Below are 27,902 nucleotides of genomic sequence, written 5' to 3'. Positions count from 1 at the left end.
TCCCAATTGCTTCACCAAAAAAAAAAAAAAAAGACCTAAGTCAAAGCATGAAGGGAGAAGAGAAAAGATTGACTTGGAGGAGGAAAGAGAAAAGGGCAGGTGCCATAGGGACAGCCTCTCTCCTACAGTGTGCAGTAATGAATAAATCAGTCAATCAGTTTACAGATATTTAAGGCAGGCATTCTCAATCTGGAGCCCATGAACTTGGGTTTCTTAGAAATGTTTTGATAGCTATATTTCAGTAGAATTGGTCTCCTTTGCAATTCAGTGCATCACACACATTTAAAACCATTATCTTGAGGAGTCTGTACACTTCACCAGACTTCCACAGAAGTCCATAACACACAGAAAGGTTAAGAATCATTGATTTAAGGTGCTTTTAGATAGCACCAAGGGAAAAGAAAGGCCAAAATGGTGCCTGGAAAAAAGGCAGAATAATCTCCTATACCTGTTTTTAAGACAGGTACCATATTCTCCAGCAATTTGTGATGCCTTCTTTTGTAAATTCATACCCTGTTTGTGTAGACACCCTCTCAGATAATACATCTACACAAACAGGGCATGAATTCTTAAAATTGGATATGCAAAGTCATTGAAGTTGTGTTTTGATGTTTTTCTTGAATGCAAGAGAATCTGTTGTCACCAGCCATAATCTAAGAATAAAATACTATCTTACTCCCATTACAACATGAAATCCAAAAATAAATTGATAAGTAACATGGATGAGTTTGCTGCCTTGCACTATTAATGATCTTATATCTGGATGTTATGAATAAGAGGTGATGTAGTATAATGGGTAGAACTGAGAGCTAACCTCAGATTCATGAATGCCTGGGTTCAAGTCCTATGTCTGGCATACACTAGCTATATACCCCTGGGTAAGTCACTTACTCAGTGTCCCAGGCAACCTGACAGATCTACTGATTATAGGAGACTTGTAAAGCTACATTGATAGAGGTTGTTTCCTCAACAGGAATTTTATATATATATTGGGGGGGCAGGGCAATGAGGGTTAAGTGACTTGCCCAGGGTCACACAGCTAATAAGTGTCAAGTGTCTGAGGCTGGATTTGAACTCAGGTCCTCCTGATTCCAGGGCCTGTGCTCTATCCAAGGAATTCTCTATGTTAATGAAATTGGAGGTCTAGTCCAAATGCCCTGTGTTCACATGTATATGCATGCATGTATATATGTACATGCATGCATACATATATGTTCTACCTTCCAAGGGGAATACAAAGTTCACAAGGGTAGAATTTATACTTCTATGGCACATTGCATTCTACAAACATCTATTAATTGATTGATTTTACAGAAGAGGGGAAGAGAAATTTAGACACAGACCCTGAAATGCCATCCATGACACAAAATCAGTTTCTTGAGATAAATTTAATGACCTTTAAAGATAATCAAAGGAACATTTCTAGGAGTTGGCACATTAAAAATGCTTACTGATTTAACTATTCACTTGGACTCAGACCTATTAGTATGTTCCTTGAGATGATCAGGGTGAATGATCTTCCAGGCATCCAAGAGCCCCATTTTTCAGCAACATACCAAAAAAACCTCTTTTCTAACCATTCAAAGAAGCCTTAAGAAAACGACTGCCAAATGACTCTCCTTTTGTAGGGTCAGACTGCATACCTGATGAATACCAATCTTCCTGCAGGAAGTCCCTCTTTGGACAGGATTGAAAGATTCAGTAACACATGCTCCCCTAACATTTGGAATGGTCTCATTGGCACATGTTTCCTTAAAACTACCTCAATAGCAAAGTCCCTAATTGAATAAAAGAGAGGGACCCATTCCATGAGTTCTTCTTGCCACTGCAGGCACTTTGAAGTGTGGGGAAATTTAATTGAGAAACGAGAGCAAAGAGAATTAGAAAATTAACCAATCAGGACAGAAAGAGTAAGCAAAGTATGTGGTGGGTTATTTTTTGTTTTTTGTTTTGAGGCAGTCAGGGTTAAGTGTCTTTCCCAGGGTCACACAACTATTGTCTGAGGGCAGATTTGAACTCAGGTCCTCCTGACTGCAGGGCTTGTGCTCTATCCACTCACTGTACTGCCTAGCTGCCCCTCCAAAGTATGTATTCTAAAGCAAAAAGACCTCTTTTTTGGCTTCAGAACACCAGGTATGGAGAAATGAGTGAGTGAGGGCAAAGTATTCTTGAAAGAAATGCACCATGTAGCCTCTTTAAATGGAACTGACCCTTATACTAGCAACAGATACACCGATTTTCAGTGGAGGGAGCATTGAGCACCCATCCTTGTAATGGGTTGTATAAGAAACTAGATTATATCAGACAATCAATCAAGTATTTATTTAGTGCCTACTGTATGCCGGGCACTGTCCTAGGTCATAGAGATACAAAGACAAAAATGAAAGTGTCAGCCTTCAAGGAGCTTACCTTTAATTGAAATATACCCTAATAAAATCTAGGATCAGAGTAAATATTGCTATCGCCAAGAATAGGAAGGCCAATTTTACCTACCCCTTCAACACAACAAGTTATTGGTGCTATCAAATCATCAAATCAGTGAGCACTTATTAAGTCTTATTTCCATATGCAAAGCACTGGGATTCTAAATAGGAAGAATGAACCAAATACACGCCTGCAAGTGTTGTCCCAGACTTTTGCTGGTTCTATAGCCTGGGTAAATCACTTAATAATTTAATTTTCCCAAACCCCCTCCATAGGCAACTGTCTGAGACTAGAAATTTATTTTGGTAAAGGGAGTTCCTACACCAGTAAAGTAACAAGGCTCATCCAAAAAAAAAAATAGTGATCTCATGTGTTCATTCAGAGATGATATATGCAGATCAGATTTGTGTTTCTTTGCACAAAGCTTGCAACCTAAATTAAGCCGAGTAAAGACAACAAGCAAACAAATACATGCAAATGTTAGTACATATTTGTTTTCTTGTTGTCGCCCCTATAAGACTGTGAACAACTCGAGGGTGTGGACTGTTGTCTCTCTTTGCATCCCCAGAACTTAGCACAGTGCTTGACATATAAGTAGGCATTTGATAAATGCTTATTGACCCAATAACTCAATTCTCCCCCCCCCCATTATAATTGCGACATTGTATCTTGTCATGGCCTTGTGATGTGATGAAGCAATGTTTGGCCATATCACCAGTACCAATAGCATCAGAGAGATGTGAGCTTTTTTGTTTTATTTTTTATTTTTGGTGACAGACAAGAGGAAATAGGACTAATTTCTTTGAATTGGTACCTTTTTCTACAATCTCTGCTCGTGGTTTGTTTTCTTTCCCCAGGTGTAACACTTTTTGTGGCCCTTTATGACTATGAAGCGCGAACAGAAGATGACCTGAGTTTTCATAAAGGAGAGAAATTTCAAATACTTAACAGCTCGTAAGTTTGGGAAGCGCCTGTGGAATGCTGGTGTCTTTGACTTTGGGGAGGAGATTTTTGTGCTATCAGTTCTTAGCTTTTCCAGATGTGAAGAAGGCAGTGGAAACACTTGGCCAATTAGGCAAGCCAGAGCAATATAAATTTGGGAAACAAACGCAATTGATGACCCCATGCAGTGTCCCATGAAACTACACCTACAGAGAGGTTTTTGAAGCCCACCACAATAGCCGAGCATCATACCCCATCCATCCATGATTTCAAAAGCCTGCACAAGACTTGGCTGCCTGCATTAGGCACTGCCTAGAGAATTCACTCCCCCCCACCCCATTTCAGACGTTCCACTCTGTAAGCCCTCTCTTAGAGCAGGCAACAAATTCCTTCTGTTTTCAAAACTCCTAAACATTCCAATTAGTGAGATTTGCAGGGGCGTTTCTAAATAATGTAATTTTGTGAGTGACTGAAACCTTTGTGAGATGGAAAGAGGAGAGATTTTCACCCACTCAAGTGTATGACTGCAATGTATGCATTTTAAATATGGTCATCAGGCACCCTGGTAATGCAGGCTGGGAGCTTTCAAAAGAACAAATGGTACAGACTTGATGCCACGTTTGCATTTTATAAATGCTGCATTTTTTGCCAGGCTTGGTGTAACTTGTATTGTTAATATGCTTTTGTAATGAAATTTCTTCTTTTAAAGGATAAAGGAAATAATGGTCACATCCTGACCTCAGGTTCTAAATATTACCTAGAGGAGATAAAATTTGGCTGAATAAGTATACAGATAAGAGCCCTCTGGAGAAATCCAGGCTCCCTAGAAAATAACAGGGGGTATATGTGTGGTAAAGAAAGCCTTTCCCCAAAGTTTAAATAGGTTTTCCTTTACTCCTGCCATCACTAGTAAATGGAAGAGGATCCAGGTAGGAAGTTCGTTCATAGATGGTCAGATTTGCTGTCACTCTTGCTCTGGCTTCATCATTCCATCAAAGACCTGACTCCCATTGTCTATTCCCAGACTTCATGCAGTGAGAAAGCTGGGCTCTGTCTAAAATGGTACTCTCTTTGGGAGATAATGGTAATGATACTTATATTGGGAGATCATAGGGGTAAAGATAGAAAGGAAGGTATGGAGGAACTAGCATGTTATCCAAACATTATCTCATTTGATACTCACAACAACCCTGGGAGGGAGATGCTGTTATTGTATCTAATAGCAGAGGAAACTGAGACAAACAGAAGTTAAGTGACTTGCCCAGGATCACACAGCTGGTAAGTGTCTGAGTCTGGATTCAAACTCAGGTCTTCCTGACTCCAGGCCCAGCATTCTATCCTCTAGGCCAACCAGCTGTAGAGGTTGTACTACTTATATCCCTAGCCCCTGGTGGAACAAAAGGGAAAAGTCACTGACAATGAATAGCCTCAAGTACTAACAATTGCATCTTCCTCGTGAAACCCCAGACCTTCCCAGTAAACTCAAATCTGGGAAAGATCAATGAAAATGTGCCACATCTATGACTTCCTCATGCTTACTTGAGGCAGTTAACTCACTTTGGGATCCCTAAATCTCATCTCCTTAACACAGGTGTTCATTAACATCCACAAATCAAAATTCATTACTAAATGTGAGAGAAGGGATTAGTGGGATAGGAGAGACATTTGGAATGTTGGAGTCACATTATTTAGGTTGGGTTTTCAATATAGCATGTGTGAGAAATCATTCTAAGAAACTCACTCTTGTATGGTACAGGGGAAAAAAGGATCAACCCTGGAATCAGAAGATCTGGATTCAAATCTTGCCTCTTTTTTCCCTTTTATTCTGATTCTTCTTTCATAACATGTGAAAATATGTTTAATGTGATTGTGTACATATAACCTTTATCAGATTGCTTGCCATCTTGGGGAGGATGGAGGGAAGGAGAAAAATTTGGAATTCAAGATCTTATAAAAAAATGTTGAAAACTATCTTTACATATAACTGGAAAAAAACAAAATACTATTAAGATGGGGGGCGGGGATCTCACCTCTGATGTATCTGTGTGACCTTAATCTACGTGAGCTTCCATTTTTTCTCCAGAAAATGAGGGGGGCCTCTAAGATCCCTTTTAGCTCTATATCTGTGAGCCTTTGAGGTTTACAGAACCCCTTCATCACAACCCCTGGAAGGGGTATTATCTCAAAGAGGTAACAGTAGCATAGTAGAAAGAGCAGTGGGGCAGCTAGGTGGCGCAGTGGATAGAGCACTGGCCCTGGATTCAGGAGTACCTGAGTTCAAATCCGGCCTGAGACACTTAACAATTACTAGCTGTGTGACCCTGGGCAAGTCATTTAACCCCAGCTGCCTCACTAAAAAAAAAAAAAAAAGAGCACTGGACTAATAGTTAAGAAAGACCTGGGTTCATATCTTTCCTGTACCCTTCCACAGTTGTCATGAGGATCAAATGACATATAACGTTGAAGTGCTTTATGAACCTGTAAGTGCTGTAAGTTGCTGTAAGTTCCAGCTAATACTTTAGCATACTATCTGTTCATGTTATGGATGAAGAAACCAAGACACAGAGGGGTTGAGTGATTTCCCTGTGATTATTAATAGTGCAGAGGCACGATTTGGAGCTTGGATTTGAATCCAGATCTCTTGACTCTGCGTTCATGACTCCTACCATATATATTAGGGCTTACCTTGTGCCAGGCCCTACACTAAGCACTGGGCATACAAAGACAAAAAAAGAAACATCCCCTGGCCTCGATAAGCTTACATTATATAGGAAGAAACAATATGTTTGCATGTATAGACAAGGTAAGCACTTACACATGTGTGCATGTGTACACTTGTTCAGTTGTTTCAGTTGTATCTGACTCGTTGTGAGCTCATTCGGGGTTTTCTTGGCAAAGATCCTGGAACAGTTTGACATTTCCTTCTCTAGATCTTTACAGATGAGGAATCCTAGGCACACAGGGTGAAGTGACTTGCCCAGGGTCACACAGCTAAGTATGTGTCGGAGGCTAGATTTGAACTCACAAAGATATGTTTTCCTGACTCCAGGGAAAGCGCTCTATCCACTATGCCATCTAGCTCCCCATATGTACATGCACGTGTATATACATATGCACAGACATACATATATATGTAGACATCCATATTTACATATTGTTTCCTCCTATGGAATGAAAACTAAGGATAGGGCATGTTTCTTTTCTGTCTTTGTGTGTATATGTATATCTATATACACATGTACATGTATGATTGTAATTGTACAATTATGTGTGCATATACATTATACTTATGTGTATATATACACAAGTACAAGTAGCATTCATGTGTATGTGTATTCATACACATAATTATTTCAAAACATTAAAAATAAACATAAATATAAGACAATGGTATTGGTAAGAAAGCACTTGAAGTGTTGGGGGGGGTGGGACGAAGAAAGGCCTCATGTAGGAGCCGATGTTTGAAATGAGCTTGGAAGTAAACTAGGATTTCTAAGAAGAAGCAGTGAGGAAGGAGTGTATTCTAAGTATTAGAGAAAATCTGTACAAAGAAAGAAAGACAATGTTATCTGAGGAACCAAAGGAAGGGCCCTTTGGCTGGACTATAGAGACTCTGAAAAGGGACTATGGCATAAAAAGGCTGAAAAAGTAAGTTGTAACTAGGTTGTGATAATCTTTGATTGCCAGACAGAGACGTCTGTGTTTGACCCTAGAAAGAGTTAGAAAGTCGCCGGAGTTTACTGGCCCAGATGCTAAAGATATCAGGGAGGTAGAAACAATAAGACTGATCACCTGGTGGGATATCTGAGATGAGTGAGCATGAGGAGCCCATCATTACATAAAGCGTGTAGAGAGAGGGGCAGCTAGGTGGCGCAGTAGATAAAGCACTGGCCCTGGATTCAGGAGCACCTGAGTTCAAATCCAGCCTCAGACACTTGACACTTACTAGCTGTGTGACCTTGGGCAAGTCACTTAACCCTCATTATCGCTCCAAAAAAAAAAAAAAAAGAGTGTAGAGAGAAGAGAGCCTAATACAGAGCCTCAGAGTACATCCAAGGTTAGGGGTAGAATATAGATAATGATCCAAAAGAAATGGTCAGATAGGTAGGAGAGAACCAAGAGAGAAGAGCGCCTAGGAGAAGGTGGTCAACCATATATGTCCAAATATTGTAGAGAGCTCAAGAAAGAAGGATGAGGATTGAGAATAGGCCCCCATATTTGGTGATTAAAGATCATTAGTAACTTTGAAGAGAGAAGTTTCAGTTGAGTATTGAAGTAAGAAGCCATATTCCAAAGACTTGAGGTGAGAGGAGAGGAAGTAGACACAATGAGTGTTAATCATGTCTTTTTCTAGAAGTTTGTCTGTGAAAAGGAAGAGAGAGAGGCTAGTAGCTTGAGAGGTTGTAGGGTCAAGCAAGGGTTGATTTATTTTTTTAAAGATAAGGGAAACCTGGGAGTGTTTGTAGGCAGCAGGAAGGAAACTGGTACAAAGGAAGAAATGGAACATTAAAGAGAGAGGAGGGATGATTCTAGGAGCATTCTGCTGGAGGACATGGCAGAAGCTGGGATCAAGGGATAAAGGAGAGGGTTTGGCTTTGGTAAGAAGAAAGTTCTCCTCAAATACCCTTAATTTTCACAGTAAAATATGAAGCTATGGGGATGGAGGGAAAGGTTTCTAGGGGAGACCTGAAGAGAGAAAAGAAAGTCTAGAATAGCCACTGTGGAAAGTGTAATTAATGAAGGGTATCAAATACATTCAGATTCAGGAGTGGGAGATTATGGGGTTTCAATGGCTAGCTCAATTCTGAACTCCTCAGATTAACAGTGGTGTTATATTCCTCTCCCCAGCCTAGCCCACCCAATCTCACTTTGTCTGTCTCCCTCCCTCCCTCCCTCCCTCTCTGTCTCTGTCTCTGTCTCTGTCTCTGTCTCTGTCTCTCACACACACACACACACACACACACACACACACACACACTCATATAGTCTTCATTCCATTCTTTAATGACCTGTGTTGTCTGTTAATGTCTATTAATGCTGAATTCTGAAATAGGCTCAGTCTTCTAATGTTTCACCTCCTATTTAGAACCACAGTACATTAAAGTGATAAGGGACGTGGTCTAACCCCCACCCCCACCCCCACCCTGCCTCATGATGAATCTGAGGCTTAATGAGGGAAATGTCTTGTCCCAAGAAACACAGTCAGTTAGTACCAGAGATAGGATTAGGATGGAGGCTCTCATTGTCTAATTCTCTTAATACTGCGCTGGGCTCCGTCCCTAATTTTTTTTTTTGAGATGGCTTAGAGCTTTTAAAACAGTTTGATAAAACTTTGTAAAGTGAAAACTAAGGCATCCTGGGAGATCATACCAACCTCTCTGTAGCTATGAGACTATTAATTATAACAAATGGGTATAAATATCCAAATAGTCAGACACAAATCTTTACCCAATGTCTATGCCTTCCCAAGGACTAGTTCACTTCTTCCCCCTCCCATCAGTTGATCTGGTCCCTGTAGCTCTCTCTTTCTATAACATAAACTGAAATTAAGGAGAAACATTCAAATTGCAAATCTATCCTCACCTGCATCTTTTAATTGGCCTACATTTAGTTTCATGTTGGTCATCGCACCCTGAGCTTGACTTTTTTCTCCAAAAAGCAGGTATTATGAAGCTTCTCAAATGTGCTTTTTTATTTAACTGCCTGTACATCTCTACATCTTTATTGTGTGACTTAAATGCCCCAATTCCAAGGTTTCACACAAATAAATAAATAAAGCTTTTGCCACAAATGCAAGTATGCAGAAGTCAAATATATGCACGGGGAGAGGGGAAACCATGAAGGAATAATTCAGTGGAGAAACAGATGGCATCTGTTTCCTTCCCTTACCCACTCCCGCCCCGCCCCTCCCGCTGCCCCTGGCTCTTGTCAGCTGGAAGGATCCAGTTCTCACAGGGCAGCTGCCACACCTCCTGGTGTGTGTCCTCCCACTCCTTGGCTGATTGAAAGGCAGGAGCTGGAGGCCATGGGGCCCCTCCTGTTTAGAAAAACAAACCAGGGTGCCATCACATTCACTGAGCTCCCCAGAATCTCAGAATCTGTCTAGGTCAACTGGTTCTTGATCAGAAATTTCCTCTAGGCATCCCCCCAATAAGGGCTCATGAACCCATTCCCTCCTGAGGCAGCTCTGATTTCATCACATCCAGCTATTGCAGTCTCATTCCTAATGAATGTGACCCTACTACCACGCTGGAGGTAGAATTTAAGCCTACCTGAAGGTAGGCATTGGCATTTTTTTTTCTCTTTATCTCCAGTACATAGTGTACCTAGGCCTTGGACAAAGCATGAGCTTCATAAACGTTTATAAAATGAAATGGGGACAAGGTATCTCATAGATTCCTGGGATCCATGATGCTAAGCACCAAATTTTCTCTCAGTACAAATTTCTCTCAAATGCTACATAAGCATCAGTTAAAGTTGACCACATTTTAGAAAACAGTCCTGCTTTCCACTTCAGCTTCCCCTCACATCATCATTTTTGCCATTTGTGAAAAATAATGGATCATGGCCTCAATTAAAGTTGAATACATTTTATCAAATAGTTCTGCTTTTTTCTTCTGCATAATTTTTGCCATTTGTGAAAAATAATGTATCATGGCATCAATTAAAGTTGATTACATATTATAAAACAGTCCTGCTCTATCCACCCCCCCCATTCATTTTCTCCATTTGTGAAAAAATAATTTATCACATGTGTTCAACAACTTTTGGGGGGGGGCAATGAGGATTAAATGACTTGCCCATGGTCACACAGCTAGTAAGTGTCAAGTGTCTGAGTCCGAATTTGAACTCAGGTCCTCCTGAATCCAGGGCCAGTGCTCTATCTGCTGTGCCACCTAGCTTCCCCCAACTTTTTCTTTTTTAAAAAATATTTTATTACCTAGGAAGAACAGTTATGATGGTAGATAATTACTTGTGAAGGCAACTCATTTTAAGCTGCTTTTCAACTTGAAGAGTCCATGGAAATAAATCCTTGTTTAAAGTATCATTTGAACATGGTAAAATAGGTGCCGATAAGTCATCCAGAAGATGGCATGAGTCAAGTTGCCATATGTAAGATGGATAATGGCCAAGGGGTTTTTTTGTTTGTTTTTTAATTGAATTCCAACATTTATAATAAAAATGTGTCTTGGCTGCATTCCATGAACTTGAATACAGCCCTCGATGACTTAAGTTGGCAAGTATTCCCTGGCTACATCAGATCACCAGGTGCCCCATGATCCCTCGAATCACAAATCCTTATTGACTGAAACTCTGGAGACAAACAGGATGCAAGGACAAGATTTCTTCATGGTCCTTTGGATTCAGGATGGGGGAAGTGGTCATTAATACTGAAAAACATTGTAAGGGTAAGACTTAAAGGAGATTGTGGTGAATTACAAATACCATAACCATCATTCAATCTGAATTAATGGAGAATATTTAACAAGAAATATAGCCTCATTCCTTTAAGAATGTATTCAAAAAACCCACCGACAATTTTTTTTTTTTAAGTGAGGCATTTGGGGTTAAGTGACTTGCCCAGGGTCACACAGCTAGTAAGTGTTAAGTGTCTGAGGCTGGATTTGAACTCAGGTTGTCCTGAATCCAGGGCCAGTGCTTTATCCACTGCGCCACCTAGCCGCCCCTCCCACCGACAATTATTAATTACCTATGAAGTACAAAGTACTTCTTGCTAAATCCTGGGGATATAGGGTTAATCCTGCTTTTAAGAATTCTGTATTCTCCCAGAGGGAAGAGTCAGGCCATAGGATCAGTCATGTGTATAGAGAAGTATAAAGTAAGGTAGAGAGTGATCATGGGAAAAAGAAGTCTAAGCAAAGAACTCTAGGAACCTTTGAAGAAGGAGAGACCATAAGAAAGGAATTGTTTCCTAATAGAGGTCTCAGGTTAAGAGAAAGACCTATGTTTTAGGGCAGAGATGTCAAACGTGACTGGCTGGCCTGTAGTTGCCTGACCCAGATTATAATGTAATTGGGTGATATTTAACAAAATAAATTAAAATACAACAAGTCATAGATAATGTTAATATGTGATTTTATAAGCCAATCTGTGCCTGCGGGGATCCATAGATATGGTTTGGTGACCCCTTTTCTATTTGAGTTTGATACCAGTGATATAGGGAACCCCTAGGTAAGGAAATTCCCTCTACCAATGCAAGCCAGCCCTTTCCCTATAACTTATTGTTACAGTGAGTTACCTAGAACACCAAGCAGTCAAATGGTGTGCCCAGGGTCACACAGCCAGTATGTTAGAAGCAAGACTTGGACGCAAGTCTTCCTGGTTTTGAGACTATCCACTAGTTATGCTGCCTCTCTAGTAGATATCTTAGTTTAATCAGTACTTAAGAACTGTTTAATATTTATATCAATTGTTATTATCAGAATAGGTGTTTCTTAATTAGACAAATATATTTACTTTGTGAGACTGTCTATCCTATTAAGTTGCTCCATCTTTTTTGATTAAAAAACACTCTTTACCTCAGCTCCTCTATATTAACAGAACTCACTTTACTTAGAGGCCTGATTCCTGTGTAGTACTAAGTACTATTACTACTTTGGATGCAGGAGGGGGGAAAGAGTCATTTAATAATTAACAATTGTTTGTGTAATGTTTTTTTTTTGTTTTTTGGGGTTTTTTTTGTGGGACTATGGGGGTTAGGTGACTTGCCCAGGGTCACACAGCTAGTACATGTCAAGTGTCTGAAGCTGCATTTGAACTCAGGTCCTCCTGAATCCAAGGCCGGTGCTTTATCCACTGAGCCACCTAGCTGTCCCTGTGGAATGTTTTAATACATTTTTAAAGCAAGGAAGCTGTATTTCTTGTAAAATATTCTACAATCCAGCCTTTTCATTAATTCAGATTCAATGTATGGTGGTTTTTTGTTTTTTTTTTTTGGTGGGGCAACAAGGGTTAAGTGACTTGCCCAGGGTCACATAGCTAGTATGTGTCAGGTGTCTGAGGCCACATTTGAACTCAGGTCCTCCTGAATCCAGGGCCTATGCTCTATCCACTGCACCAGCTAGCTGCACCTGAATGTATAGTACTTTTTTAAAAAATCTATAGGATTATACATTTAGAGTTGGAAGGGACCTTAGAGGTCATCTATTCTAGATCCCTTCTGGGGCATATTGACTTAGAGAACTAAAAATAAAATTGTATTACATTTTTATTTATTTTGTTAAATATTTCCCATTTACAACTTTAATCTGGTTCAGGAGTAAGAGGGCCTTGAGTTTGATACCTGTGATTTAATCTAGTCCCATCAACACACAGGTGAAATACACAGATGAGGAACAGACAAGTAACTTACCCAGGTAGAAGAGCCAGATTTCAGCTTCTGAGTCCCAATCTAGCACCTTTCTTCTGTACCAGGTTGCCCCCTGGCATTTATATAGCATTTTATGGTTTTAAAAGCAAATCTATATATCATTGCATTTGATACTCACAACCAAATGAAGTAGGTACTATAGGATTTTCCTCCATTTTACAGATGAGCAAACAAAGCATAGAGAGGCTAAAATATGCTCTTGACCATGACCATTCAACTAGCAAGTTTTTGAGATGGGATTTGAACCCGTCTTTCAAACTCTAGGGTTTCTCTCTTTTCCTCTCTGTATATTGTATGTCTGAACTAGTTACAGCTCATTTTGGTAAAAACTTAGCCATTTGGCTGTAAATTAACATGAAAGAAAAATTTAGCCTTTCTTTTAATGTTTAATTTAATATAGTTTGAATGGGAAATTATTTTATTGTATCCATACCATTCCAACTGAATGAAAAAACTAAGTTGGATCCCTATTAGCAAATGTACACCAAAGTACTTGTACACTCTCTAAATTCACTTTCTTGTCTACCCCCAAAACAGATGCACACTTTTAAAAATTAAATAAACTGAAATTCACTTGATAGATGTTATCCTATCTTCAAAGCTAATCCCCTATTGCAAGCATCTATTCTCCCACCCCACGCTTCACCCGCCAACCGTTTTGGAATATTTCCCATGTTCATGCTAAGATTTTTCATGATGAAATATCTCCACCTAGTGGTGCTTTGGGGCAGTAAATTATTGTCTGAGACGATTGTTGGACCATGTTGTTTTGAAAGTCATTTCCCTAAGCACAGAAATTTTAAAATATTAAGCACAGTATTTAAAAAGAAAGAAGGCTGAGAACTTTCTCGGTGTGTGCTGGTGTGGTTCTATTCATCCTGCCTCATTGTCCTACTTCTTTAGGCATAAGAAATGAAGACTGACTGAGCTACTGGAAGACTTAATTTCATCAAATCTGAACCCGTAATAAATAATAACTGGACATTCATACAGTATTTTCAAGTTTACAAAATACTTTGCATATATTAACTCATTAGGACCTCACACTATCTCTTTGAGGGCACAGTTAGGCTCTGCAGGTATTTTTATCACTGTGTACACATGCAAAAACTGAGGCTTAGAGAGTGTTAAGGGGGGAAGAGAAGGGAATAAACATTTATTAAGCACCTAGTTTGTGTCGGGCACTATGCTGAGCACTTCATAGATATTATCTCATTCAGTCATCACGGCAACACTGCAAAGTTGTTGCTATTATCCCCATTTTGTATGTGAGGAAACTGAGGCGGACATTAAGTGACTTGCCCAGGATCACACAACTAGTCAATGTATGAAGCCATATTTGAACTTGCGTCTTCCTGACCGTATGGCCACTGCTCTATCCTGCCCGTGGTCACCCAACTAAGGAGGTGTCAGAAAAAGGATTTAAATCCAGGTCTTACCTAAGGCGAGGGTAACCTTCTGTCTGCTACATATGTTAACATTGTGGAAGCCAGTGTGATTATATTAATCTGTTTCTGTATTTTTAATGTGGTGAAAGAGGAGCTTCCTGTAGTATAATTTCAAAATTACTTGAGAAACTCATGTAAAATTAGTTTTCATGCAGCCATAGACTCCCTTTGCCAGCATCATATTTCTTGTGGGTTGTTTTGTTTTGCCAGTTGAAAGCTCCATTAAGCATTTTCTCGCAGCTGCATCTGTGGCATGAGTTGGCTTGGTGCCTTCTACAAAACTGAGTTTGCTCTGGTTTTCAGTTCAGTCCTACCTGGGGCTGTTGTTGCTTGGTGAAGTGCCTGAGGATTGTTCTACTTTTGCCTCTATGGAGTGGTACTATTGGAGCCAGTCTGCTCTTTAATACTGGGGGCTGGACCTTCTCTAACTAATTAAGTCAGACTGAGGAAAACCTTTAACAGGGCCAAAAGCCAACACATTTTCTTCCCTGGCTGAGTGCTTTGAAACTGAGCCTAGCCGGAGAGTGATAAAAGACCTGGGATTTCTCCTTGTTGTCTCCAAGGACCAAAAAAAGGAGTCACACAGACAGACAGAGACAGAGAGAACGAGCATGCCTATATCCCTGGTTGATCCAATGATATTTTCAGCACTGGTGAACCAAAGTCAAAATTGCTAACTCTTCAGGGCTGGGGATTACATCTGGTACCACTTTTGTATCCCATCCCACTCCCACCTAGCCCAGTTCCCTGCCCACAGTGGACGCTCTCCAGATGTTCTTGTGAAGACCCCCAGCTACCTCTGCTAATAATAACTCCCATCTACACCACATTCCTAAGTTTCAAAAAACACAATTTTTACAACTTGCAAATTTAGCAGTGCAAATTCCCATTTTACAGATGGAAAAAGTGAGATTCTGAGAGGCTAAGTAACTTGCTTGTGACCATACACAACTAGGAAGTTTTTGAGTCGGGATTTAAATCCAGGTCTCCTGCCTCCTTTCTAATTTGCCACTTAACCCCCTCAAATGAAGAGAGAGGGTTAGGAGAAAAAGGCCAGTCCCTCTGGACTATTGCTGTAGCCTGCTTTTTGATCTCCCTGCCTCAAATCTCTTCCTGTTCCAGTCGGTCCTCTATTGTTGTTGTGTTGTTTCAGTCATGTCCAACTTCCATGACCCCATTTAGAGTTTTCTTGGCAGAGAACCTGGAGTGGTTTGCCATTTCCTTCTCCAGCTTATTTTACAGATGAGGAAACTGAGGCAAACAGGGCAAAGTGACTTGCCCAGGGTCATATAGCTCATAAGTATCTGAGGCTGTTTTTGAGCTCAGCTCCTCCTAACTCCAGGGCCAGTGGTCTCTCCGCTGCATCATCTAGCTGCCCCCATCTGACCTCTATTCAGCTCTCAAAACGATCCTCTTTAATGCTAGTGCTCTCCCTCTAAGAGTATCCTCAATTTGTTCTGTCTTATTCTTTTTTGGGGGGTGGTGGCAGGTCAATGAGGGTTAAATGACTTGCTCAGGGTCACACAGCTAGTAAGTGTCAAGTATCTGAGGCTGGATTTGAACTCAGGTTGTCCTGAATCCAGGACCAGTTCTTTATCCACTGCACCACCTAGCTGCCCCCTATTTTGTCTTATTCTTAATCTTATTTGTACATGATTTTTTGTATATACTCTTCCCCCCTCCCCCATTAGAACATTGAGTCCAGGAAATATCTTTTGCTTTTCTTTGTATCTCCAATGCTTAGCATTAGGCCTGGTGCATAATATATGCTTAATAAATGCATGTTGGCATATAACCTGTATCAGATTGCTTGCTATCTTGGGGAAGGGGGAAGGAAAGAGAGGGAAGAAGAAAAATTTGGAACTAGAAATTTTATAAAAACAAATGTTGAAAACTATTTTAAAATGTAACTGGAAAACAATAAAATCCTTTTATGATTAAAAAAGGGGGGGCAGCTAGGTTGGCACAGTGGATAGAGCACCAGCCCTGGATTCAGGAGGACCTGAGTTCAAATGTGGCCTCAGACACTTGACATTTACTAGCTGTGTGACCCTGGGCAAGTCTCTTAACCCTCATTGTCCCGCAAAAACAAAACAAAACAAAACAAAAACACAATCTGGTACTGGCTAAAAAATAGAGAGGTGGATCAGTGGAATAGAATAGGTACAAAAAAAGAATAAGCAGCTTGGCCAAAGTCACACAAGGAGTAATAAAAGAGCTAGGTTTGAACCCAAGTGATAAAATTAAAAAATTAAATTAAAATAAATGCATGTTGCCTGACCCCCACATTTTATTCCTTGGTGAGCTATAAGACCGTAAGTATTCAAGGGAAATTTAATCTTTTATTAAATGTTGGAGAGGAAGGGGCAAGGGAAGACAGAAAGGTGGCAATAGCCATTCAGGCCCTTATTTCTACGGCCTCTTACATCCTTCAGTAAGCCACATAGACAGTAATTCTGCATGTCTACAGGAGCAGCTCAGCTCTACTGAAGCTTGTGAATACAAATGAGTATAGCTGGGGAAACAAATATTCCTTTGGTGAATATTCTCATATTCTCTCTCTCTCTCTCTCTCTCTCTCTCTCTCTCTCTCTCTCTCTCTCTCTCTCTCCCCCCCTCTCCCTCTCCCTCTCCCTCCCTCCCTTTCTCCCTACACACACACACACACACACACACACACACACACACACACACACACGCGCGCGTGTTTTACAAGCATCCTCAAGTCAGGAAGGATTCCCCACTGCATATCACTGAGCATCAGAGTAACACCCTCTTCTCCCCTCCCCTGCCCCCTTGTGGCAGTCCTTGACTTGAAGGGATTTGCCTTCTAACACAGCACATTGTCCACATAGCCATGCAAGCAGGCAGCGTGAGAATTAAGGTACATGTTACTCAACTAATTTTGAGAAAATGGATGCTAGCCAAACCTCAGATGCAGCAAAAATCCAGTAGATTTTTTTCTACATGCCCGTGCTTATTCGTGGGGAATTTCCAGTGGAAAGAAAGCAAAAGGCAGCTAAGTGAACATTCCTGTATCAGATTTCTCCCAAAGCATTCAGTACTATACCTAAATTTCACCTTTCAAGCCAAGCTTTCTTTACCTGGGGCCTGTGGACTTCTAAACACAAATTTGATAGCTATGTTTCAGTATAATTGTTTACCTTTATAATCCTCTGTGTTTTATTTTATGCATTTAAAAGCATTATTCTAAGAAGGGGCCCAGAGACTTCACCAGACTGTCAGGGGGGTCTGTGACACAAAAAGGTTAAAAACCCTGGTCTTAAAGTCTCCTCAAAGATGCACATTAAAGTGTCTCCCAGCAAAGAGGTTCCTTCATCCTCTGATGGTGTTGCAGTAAAAACAATGCAGGAATTAAGAATAAGATAATAAGAGTATACAGTGAACTATTAAATATGCTATATTAACATAGTATTATAGCATATTAGTAATGTGCTGTTATTTTTATGTTGCTTGATTTGAGTGTACTTAGAAAGGCATGAATTATATAGAATATAGGTTCACCATTTCAGTTTATTAAATATGGCATTTGTAGGGATTTCTAGAAAAAAGAAAGATAGGCGTCAGAATCATACCTCACTATCATAACACTGATTCTCCGGGAAAATCTGAGCTAAAGTCTGTATGATTTAAACTTAGAACATCTTTTCCACAATACCATGAGCATAAGGATTGTCATCTAACTACATGGCACATCATAGGGCGGTGAATTTTATTCTCTTGCTTTTCATGGGCATGCTTGATTTCTCTTTGCATATCAGTATAACACTATAAACTACAGTAATAAAAATCTCCACAGAGGTTTCAGTTCAATTTTCCCTTCCCAGGAGATTTACCTGCATTTTCCTACCTAGAAGAGGTTTGTTTTTGTGGCAATCTATGCAGTCCTTTAAGATATTTGGTGATGTTTCCCAGAAGCATGTTGGGGTCTCTGTTCATCTCTATATTGTCCCACAATGTAAGCGCCGAAATCTCAGAGTTCTATACCTTCCATGGAAGAATCTCCAGTCCTTCTTTGTGGCCCAACAACTTAAATCTGACATATGAGAGCACAAATCTATATCGTTTATAGGTTACTGAATTGGAGCTGCTAGTACCCTCCCTTCCTCTCTAATTATCTTATTCTATTTAACTGCCTTGTGTTTATTTTGTATATGTCCATATATGGACAAAGGATCAGGCCTCTCCCAATAGAATGTAAGCACTTTGAGAGCAAGAATTGTTTGTTTTTAGTCTTTGCATCTCTAATGCCTAGCAAAGCACACCAGGTACATAATCGGTACCTAGCTTTCATCAGCATCAACAGAAAAAGGCAACATGTAACTTAAGCTTGTGGTCTTCATTACAGGAGATGTTGGAATTTGGGGAAGGGGAACAAGCATTTATTAAGCACCTTCTGTCTGCCAGGAACTGTGTTAAATACTTTACAGATGTCTCCTATGAGCCAGAGCAGTGAAGAGTTGTATTGTAAAGTGAGTATTAGAGTGCTAGATTCTGCTAGCTATAAGTTTCTTAAGGGTAAGCATAGGTACCTAAATTATTTTTGAGTCTCCAGCACCTATCAGGATTCCTAGCACATAGTAGGTTCTTAATAAATGCCAATATGTATCCCCCACAGTTAAGTTTACTGCACATAGTAAACCCATAATGTATATTGAATGAATGAATGAATAATTAGGAAATCACCTCCTAATTCTTTTGGCTACTCTAAATATATAAATTGTATTAAAGAATGATTTATTAACCTCTCTCTTTCGATTCTGTCTTCCTGTCTTACAGTGAAGGAGATTGGTGGGAAGCCCGTTCCCTGACAACAGGAGAGACTGGTTACATTCCCAGCAATTATGTGGCCCCAGTTGACTCTATCCAGGCAGAAGAGTATGTCTTTGTTCTTAATTTGTTTGTTTTTACTTTAATCACTCATTTCAAAGAATTGCTAACATGGTGCTAAGGTAGAGACCAGAGATTTGTGTTAGTCCTTAGCCTCAGCTTCACTGTTAAGTAGCAGCAATGAGGCTGCTCTGCTCCAAGGCTCTATCAGTAGTAATAAGAATATTAATATCCTAGGGCCAAGAAAATTGAAATCAATAGACTACTCTTGCAACTAACAGTCTCTGTGTGCTAGAGTGGTAATAACGATTCCATGAGCACCTCTAGTTGAAAGAAGTGGTAGGTCATGGAGGGGAAGACTCCTTTTAAGGGCAGTTAAGTTTTTATCTGGTAGCCTTTGAGCTCATCTCAGTTTTTACTGATTCTAGTCTGGCACAAGGAAAAGCATTGATCTGACAAACTTGGAAACTTGGTTCTCACACTTGGCTTTGGGGGTAATTACCCAACCAGAAGAACAGTAATCTGGCCCTAGTATGCCAGTATCCATACCTTAATGTCAGTAATGGTATTCTGCTTCACTATGAATAGAAGTTCATCTCAGTGGTCTAGATAAATCCCCAAGTAGATCATTTTCTTGCCTTTAATTCCCCTTATATTTTTCACTAAGAAGATCTGTTTTGTTTTCCTGCTTTTAAGTGTTCAGTGACCCTGAGCTCTATTTTCCTTGTGACTGAATTTCAGCACCAGTGAATGAAAAAAAATCGCATTTATGTTTCCAGGCAGATTTGTAAACCACTTTGCTATCCTACAAGATAAAAGGTGCCCCTGAAATGTCATATTATAGTTTTTAACTTCAAAGCTACAGTCTACAAATGAGGTTATGCTCTGAGAAGGGGTTTTTCCTTAAGACTTTTGGCTCTTAAAAAGGGAAGAAAAAAACATTGGCTAACCTGGTAATAAAAGCAATGTTAGCACGTGGGTTTGGGATATGAAATTAACTATAGTTACTTTGAAGAAAAACATTAGAGTCTAGCAGCAGCAAGCTTTTCTGAGTTCTTTCACTTCTTGCGTTCTCTTATAGCTTACTTATAGCATGAATGCAAACCAGGAGGACCATGGTTCCCAGACAATTGGCCCAACGGTCTTCTAAACCCTTTTGTATCACTTTGAACTAGAAATGTAGCTTTTAGTGCTTTGCTGACTCAGTCATTGAAGAGTTAAGATACAAAAAAGTGATCTCTTCTCTTTGATAAAATGTCTTCATCCTTAGGAAAACCTAACAATTGGCAGATTGCAGGTATAATAAATTGGAATTTTGTTAAGCTAGTGTCTAGAATGAAGTGGTATAAACTATAAACAAGGTTAGTTATGACAAGAAAAGGCAAGTGAGTCCCATAGGGAAAAACAACTAGATGGCCTGAGTTTAGTATTCAGAAGATATTAAAAAGTCTTTAGTATGTTGGTTAGATCATTTGAGGACTTATGGGCAACTATAGACAAGAATCCCACAGGATGAAAAGGTATGGAGGAGTTGCGGTTTACATAAGGAGAGAGAGAAGACCTTGCATCAATGAAATGATGATATCAGCTATATCTAGACTTCAAAATATCAAATATAGAAACAAGACTTTATCATATTTAAATTTTTTTAAATTCTTCCTATAGGTAGACTATTTATTGGATTCTCTAGGATTCTTCTTTTCATTTTTCCAGCACCTGGTGCAATACTCAGAACCTAATAAATAAATGTAACCACTGTACCAAAACCTACCCCTTTCCTTACATAAACCTTGATTAACTGAACTGTGATAGGACTTGACAGTACAGGGGAAAAAATATTTAAAATAGTATAACAAAGGTTACTGAGTTACATAATATAACATCCATTTAAAATATAATCCTAAAACATAGTATTTTATCCAAAAGGGATATTAAAAACTCTTTAGGATGTGATTAAAACAAATAAGCCTGCAGAAAATGCAGACACAAATCAGTGTTCATGTAGCTGCATCCAACAGGGACTTGAACTCAATCAAAATCCAGATGTTCACTGGATATTCTTTGTTTCACTAAATATTCAATACCTACTGAGTGCAAAGGGACATATAAAAACCAGCAAGGAAGCTCAGCAGCAATCTTGAGCTAGCTACAGCTTCTATATTTTTTTGCGTATGGGCAAGAACACTCGTGAAAATATCATATGAACATATTTCTAGTTTGGCCTTTTGAGTTGAAAACCATTTTTTACCTGAATAACGATCTTTACATTTGCTAAGGCCTATCTTGTTTGTTTGTTTTTTAATTTTTGTTTTGTTTTCCCTTTGAATTGTAATTATGTTCACTGAGTAAGTGCCAGGGAACATGGGATCATAGATTGAGGAAACCTCAGAGGTCATCTTGTCCAAAGCTTCATTTTATTAATGAGGAAACCATGCCTTGAGGTCACACAGATAGCAAGTGTTGGATGCAGGATTTGACTTAAGGCCCTCTGACCCCCAAAACGGGCCACTTCTTTTTTTTTTTTTTTTTTTTTTGATTTGGTGAGGCAATTGGGTTTAAGTGACTTGCCCAGGGTCACACAGGGAGTAATTGTCAAGTGTCTGAGGTCAAATTTGAACTCAGGTCCTCCTGACTCCAGGGCTGGTGCTTTACCCACTGCACTACCTAGCTGCCCCGGGGCAGCTTCATTTTCACAAAGTGCAGGATCCCTGCCTCAGTATAGGCAGATAAGAATTTTAACACAAACTAGCTCCCTACCATCTTTTGAGGGGAAGAAAATTTTGCTACTATTCAAGTCTGCTGATTTTTAAAGAATGATTTGATGCATAAGGTCGTGTAGAGTAGTGTGTCTCAAGCAACTCCCTAGGACTCATCAATGTCATAAATGGAATTTACTTCAGGGGTCTCTCCCTACTGGGAGATCTCCTGAAGAATTCATAGATTCTGTAATTTGCCTTGATTAAAAAATCCTGGGAAAGAACTATAAAACCACTGTGGAAAATTAAAGCTAACAGTGAAGCTGAGTAGGGGGCAGAGGAGAGACAAGGAAGGACTGAAAAAGAATAGGCATGATTATCAAATAAACAAAGACTTGAATGACACCAAAAATACCAGGAGACACGGACCAGAAGGGGATTTATATTCAGTCTCATCAACTTTCTTCCACTCACTCAAGTCAAGAGAGTTTACTCTGATTCTGATATATAAATGAGTGATTAAATATTTTATTTTCTTGTTCCTATTTGCCTTTCCTAAAGGTGGTACTTTGGAAAACTTGGCCGCAAAGATGCAGAAAGACAACTTTTGTCTTTTGGAAATCCACGAGGTACCTTTCTTATCCGAGAGAGTGAAACCACCAAAGGTATGATGACTAGGAGAAGTCGCTGCTTGTCCATTATTTAGTTTCTTCAGGTTAACCTAGAGAAGAGAAAAAAAGATTAAAAAAAAAACAAACAACTTTGTATTGTATAGAAATGTAAAACAGATAGTGTTAATTTCATCCAAAGGAGTCGGTTCTGTTGCTTAAGTTCTTTTTGAACTCCATAATTATAGTGGGGTAGGTAACAGGCATAAAATCAAGGTCATTCCCTCTGTCTACCGCCCTTCTGGCAAACTACTTATGAAGGTCAGGGATATTAGAATGTAAGCTTCTTGAAGGCCAGGACTCTTTTTTTATTTTTTATTTTCAGTCCTTTCCACAGTGCCTGGAGAATGGTAAGCATTTAATAAGTGCTTATAAATTGTTTTTTTCTATAGCTCTATCCATCTAAAGAATATAGAATCCTAGAATGACTAGACCCTGCTAGGTTTCTTTCTCCTCCTTTCAGAAACTCCTGGTTTTTCAGAGAACAATCCTACAGTTTTGTTAGCAGAAGGGGAGTAGTGTGTGGACTCCTACTGGAGCTATGAGCCTCTCCTCCCTCACATCCTTTTCCTTATTAATTCAGAATTTGTTAACAGCCTTAAGAAGAGGTAGGCAAGGGGCAGCTAGGTGGCGCAGTGGATAGTGGCTAGCCCTGGATTCAGGAGGACCTGAGTTCAAATCCGGCCTCAGACACTTAACACATACTAGCTGTGTGACCCTGGGCAAGCCACTTAACCCCAATTGCCTCACCAAAAAAAAAAAAAAAAAAGAAGAAGAAGAAGAAGAAGAAGAAGAAGAGGTGGGCAAGGGAAGGTGGGCAGTTGTTCATCTCTCCAGTTAATCAGTTTAGCTGTTGGTTATAGGTTCTTATAAAATGTTCAGCATGAGGGAGCAAATTGTATTTAATTGGATAAATGGGATTTTTAGTTTATTTGGCTATTGTCTTTGTCTACCAGATAGACTATGCCTGTTCTGGATGATACTTGGGTGAGAGAGAGAGAGGAATGCAGGTCCAGTGACAATTCTTAGTTTGTATTAATTGAATGGGAATGAGTTTATTAACAACTCTGTGTCTAGCACCATGCTAAGCCCTGGTAATAAAATTAGAAATGTGAGACAAGCCTTTAGGCAGTGCTGTTTATGAGAAAGAATAATAGGGGGCAGCTAGGTGGTGAGGTGGATAGAGCACCAGCCCTGGATTCAGGAGGACCTGAGTTCAAATCCGACCTCAGACACTTGACACTTACTAGCTGTGTGACCTTGGGCAAGTCATTTAACCCTCATTGCCCCCACCCCCAAAGATTAATGGTTTTAGAGTCAGAGGACATGGGTTTTAATTCTGGCTCCTGCCCCTTATTAGCTTGGGCAAATCAATATGCTTCTCTTAATCTTCAGTTTCTTCAACCATAAAATGAAGGTATCAGGAGTAGACTAGTGTGCCTCAAAAGGTCCTTTCCATCTCTTCTATTTAAGAAGAATGGGAGCTGGGCAGTGTTCAACTCATTGTTTCTTTCTACCTTTGAGAAGGAAATACAGTAGTAGAATGGATGGATGAATGAAAAAAATAAAGGAATACAAAATCATATTAAGTGCTATATGCTGAGGACACAAAAGTAAAGAGTCCCTCTCCCTAAAGATGTTATGGTTCAACAGAGGGTAACAACACACAGAGGGGAATGGTGACCAGACAGGGGCACTTCGGTACCAAAAGTTACAGGGATGGTGAGTGGGGACATAGAGAAGTAGACTGGCACATCTTTCCAGCAGCATTGGGAGAGATGATTTGATCATGCTTCCAGAACTGGAGTGGGGAGGAAGGGATGAACACTGTGGATAGCAAGGCTGGGGAGGAAAGATGAAATGAAGCATGTTTGGAGCCTACCTGAAATAGCAGAATGCCCGGCATATAGTAAGCACTTAATAAATGCTTATTCTATTCTATATATTATATGTATAATATGCATAATGCAAAATATGTGTATTTCTATACAACAGCTGGTATTTACATAGCACTTTAAGGTTTGTAAAATACTTTACATGATGTCTCATTTTATTTCATATACACATGTACACATGTATACATGTGTATGTGTATGCATGTGTGTATACACACTTGCATGTGTTGTATATACACATCAGGTGGATGGATGGATGGATGGATGGATGGATGGATGGATGGATGGATGGATGGATGGATGGATGGATGGATGGATGGACACTAGAGAGGTATAAAACAAAGTGGAATGTAAATTGTGCAGGGTTTTGCATTGGAAAGGGTTGAAGTGATGAATGGGTGAGTGGATAGATGGGGTTAGAGATAAAAAGATAGAAGAGAAAAATAAGGTTAGAGATAGAAAGATAGGAAGATAGGGTTGGAGAGAGAAGAGAAGATATAAAGATAGGATTAGAGGTGAAGAGAAAAAGATTGAGAGAAGAGAAAGATAGTGTTAGAGATGGAAAGATTAAAAAATGTACATATGTGTGTGTACCCATCTGTCTTCGCTAAATGATAAAAATAAGTTAAATGAGTCTTTAAGGGAAAAAAAAAAAGTAAATTCCCAAAATGACAACAAGCTACTGATACTGTGTATGTTCTACAGGTGCCTATTCACTTTCTATCCGTGACTGGGATGATATGAAAGGAGACCATGTCAAACATTATAAGATCCGAAAACTTGACAATGGTGGCTACTATATTACAACAAGAGCCCAGTTTGAAACTCTTCAGCAGCTCGTCCAGCATTACTCAGGTAACTTCATTGTTACTTAGTTCCCAAGTAACGGTAAGGGAGGGAAAAGTTTCAAGCAATGGTACATACTACTAGTAGTAATATTTTTAAACCCTCACGTTTATAGGATGCTTTTTTAAAATCTTGAAAAGCATTTTCTTCACAACAAGCTTGGGAAGTAGGAGTACAAGTATTGTTAGCCCCATTTTTCATGGGAAGAATTTGAGGTTCTGAAAGTTTAAGTGATTTGCTCTCCTATTTTACATAGCTAGTAATTGTCTGAAGCAAGACACAAATGCTGCCATAGTGACTTCACACTTTCTACTGCACCAGGAAGAGAATATTTTCTTTGCCAGCCCACATAATAGGACCTTCTATTGCTGGCTTAGCTATCTTGTGGATGTTCACAAATTTCCTATGCCATTAATTCACATATTATTGTTAAGGCTTCAGGATACCCAGAGTAGAGAACAATGGACAGACTTTGCAGCTGTTTGTCCTAAAATCTCCAAAGTGCTTTTCTTTCCACAAGCTCCTCAGTTAACATACTCGAGAACCACAGAAATAAGATAATATGGTCTGTGGCAGGCCATGTACATTGATGACTCTTGTTCCAAGTGTGGAACTTTAGGCCTTGGTTTAAACAAAACATTACTACCATAATCACTGTGCGCATAGATCCTGTTCTCTTGACGATACTCATTTTCCAACTCATTGAGAGTAGTGTTCTGTCCCCAATAGAGCTTTCTTTTCTAATCTAACTTAAAGTCCGCTCACCATAATGGTGCAAATGATACTTATTTAATTACTGTTTAAATTATATGTCTTACCTCCGATGGGGCTACTAATTTTAGTGTACCTGTAAATAGGCAACTTTTGAATGTGGGGAAAATAACTTCTACATGGCAGCATTCTTGATTGTCTTTGCCCAAATGCTGGGAAGTAAAGGCTTTAAATATAAATAATATATAATTAATTAAATATAAACAACCAGCTGGCAATTTCTTTTGACACACATTTACAGGTTGAAACATTCTAAGGCTCAGTGGGCATCCTGCTCTTCACCAAGATATTTACTCTTAGTGTATATTGCTGCCCCATTCACATTCATCACTTCTTGAACACACAGCACATTAACATCAAGTGCATACCTATTGGTCTCAGGCTGGATAAATAAATTTAAAAAACAACATTTAAAGTGATATTGATTGGGGGCAGCTAGGTGGCGCAGTGGATAGAGCACTGGCCTTGGAGTCAGGAGTACCTGAGTTCAAATCCAGCCTCAGACACTTAACACTTACTAGCTGTGTGACCCTGGGCAAGTCACTTAACCCCAATTGCCTCACTAAAAATAAAAAAATAAAGTGATATTGATTGATGAAACAGACCCATCCCCCCACCCTTGGAGATGGCAGAAAGATAATTAAAGATTTCATTTCTTGATGAAGAGAAGCAGTGAGGCAGGTAGGATATAAGGTTGGCCTTGGAGTCAGGAAGGCTAGCTGCAGGATCAAAGACAAGTTGCTTAAACTCTCAGCACCCCAAGACAATTCTCTTAAACTATAAGTTACAGGTGAATTGCTGATCTACAGTTAGTGGAGGGGGTTTCAATACTAGGAAGCCCCTAAACCAATGAAACTATAGGTCTGAATGCCCTCCCCACCTTGCTCTGTACCCCCTCCCCCAAATAACACCTTTGCTTTAGGGGAATTTTAATAAGAATAATTTGGGGAGGGAGGAGGGAAATAGAACAGAATATCTGAGTTTAAATAATAACTTGAAATGCCCAGCTGCTGTGTGGATTCATAAATGTTGAATTCCATTTTATTATAACCACGTATCAGCTGCATAGTAGAGTCTCTGGTGTTTTGATTCTTTGAAAACATGTTGCAGAAGGCACCTTAACTGCATCATAAAGATAAGGAGATAGTGTTATAAAAAGCAGCAGAAAATTTTTTTATCTTTTTTTTTAAGCCATCTTAAGCTAAGACTTGCTTTTCCATGGCCTCTTTTTTCCCCTCACTTCTCTCTCTTTTACATAAGCCTGCCCTTATGTTATAGTCAAATAAATTCATTCCTACCCAAATTCTCAGGGCCTTATTCTATGTAATTTTTCTATGAGAGAGAGGAGGACGGGGGGAGAGAAAGAGTCTGGCTGGTCTCCATTTTCTGGGTCTTTTAAAATATCATTATTACCAGCCTTTCCCACCCCTTTGTGCTACATTTGAATAAGTTATAGTCTCTGTCAACCAGATTCTTAGCAAAAGATAGGACTGTCTAATGTGTTAGGTTTTTCCCCCCTATTTCCCTTTACTGCTGTCATTCATTACATAGCCTATACTAAAGGTCATTTCCCTTATTTGCCATCTCATTATTATCACCTCCTCAGTTCTGGTTTCTGAAACTATCTTAACATACATTCTGAGATCACATTAGCTTTTTTGGCTACACTGTTGACTCATTTAATTTGAAGTCTGCAAAGACTGAGAAATCTTTTTCAAACCAGTTGATGTCTAGTCATGCCTACCTTCCCCCATACCCTCCACATTGTGCTTGAGAAGTTGATTTTTCTTGGAACCCCAGAGTAAATCTTTATATTTATCCCTGTAATTTTTTTTATCCCTGTAATTTTATTAGATTTGGCCCAGTGTCCTAGCCTGTCATGATACTGGTATGGAACCATGACCCTTTCATCCGATTTATTACCTTAGAAAATAACAAAACAACATTATCTACGTTGTATTGTATTTTTAT

General features: G+C 39.5%; 1 protein-coding gene across 3 annotated transcripts in view; it reads left to right on the top strand.

Moving 5' to 3' along the window:
• Window positions 1-27,902, top strand: part of FYN (FYN proto-oncogene, Src family tyrosine kinase) — a 313,617-nt gene that overhangs the window by 227,111 nt on the left and 58,604 nt on the right. For all 3 annotated transcript variants that reach the window (XM_044002171.1, XM_044002169.1, XM_044002170.1), the window contains 4 exons: window positions 3,282-3,378; window positions 19,005-19,103; window positions 22,313-22,416; window positions 25,020-25,169. In XM_044002171.1, coding sequence (XP_043858106.1) covers window positions 3,282-3,378; window positions 19,005-19,103; window positions 22,313-22,416; window positions 25,020-25,169 — 450 coding nt within the window. The remainder of the gene's footprint in view (window positions 1-3,281; window positions 3,379-19,004; window positions 19,104-22,312; window positions 22,417-25,019; window positions 25,170-27,902) is intronic.

Source organism: Dromiciops gliroides, chromosome 4, assembly GCF_019393635.1.
Source record: "Dromiciops gliroides isolate mDroGli1 chromosome 4, mDroGli1.pri, whole genome shotgun sequence".
NCBI classification, from domain to species: Eukaryota; Metazoa; Chordata; class Mammalia; order Microbiotheria; family Microbiotheriidae; genus Dromiciops; species Dromiciops gliroides.
Note: the sequence above shows the minus strand (reverse complement) of the source record. Positions and strands in the feature narration are given on the sequence as shown.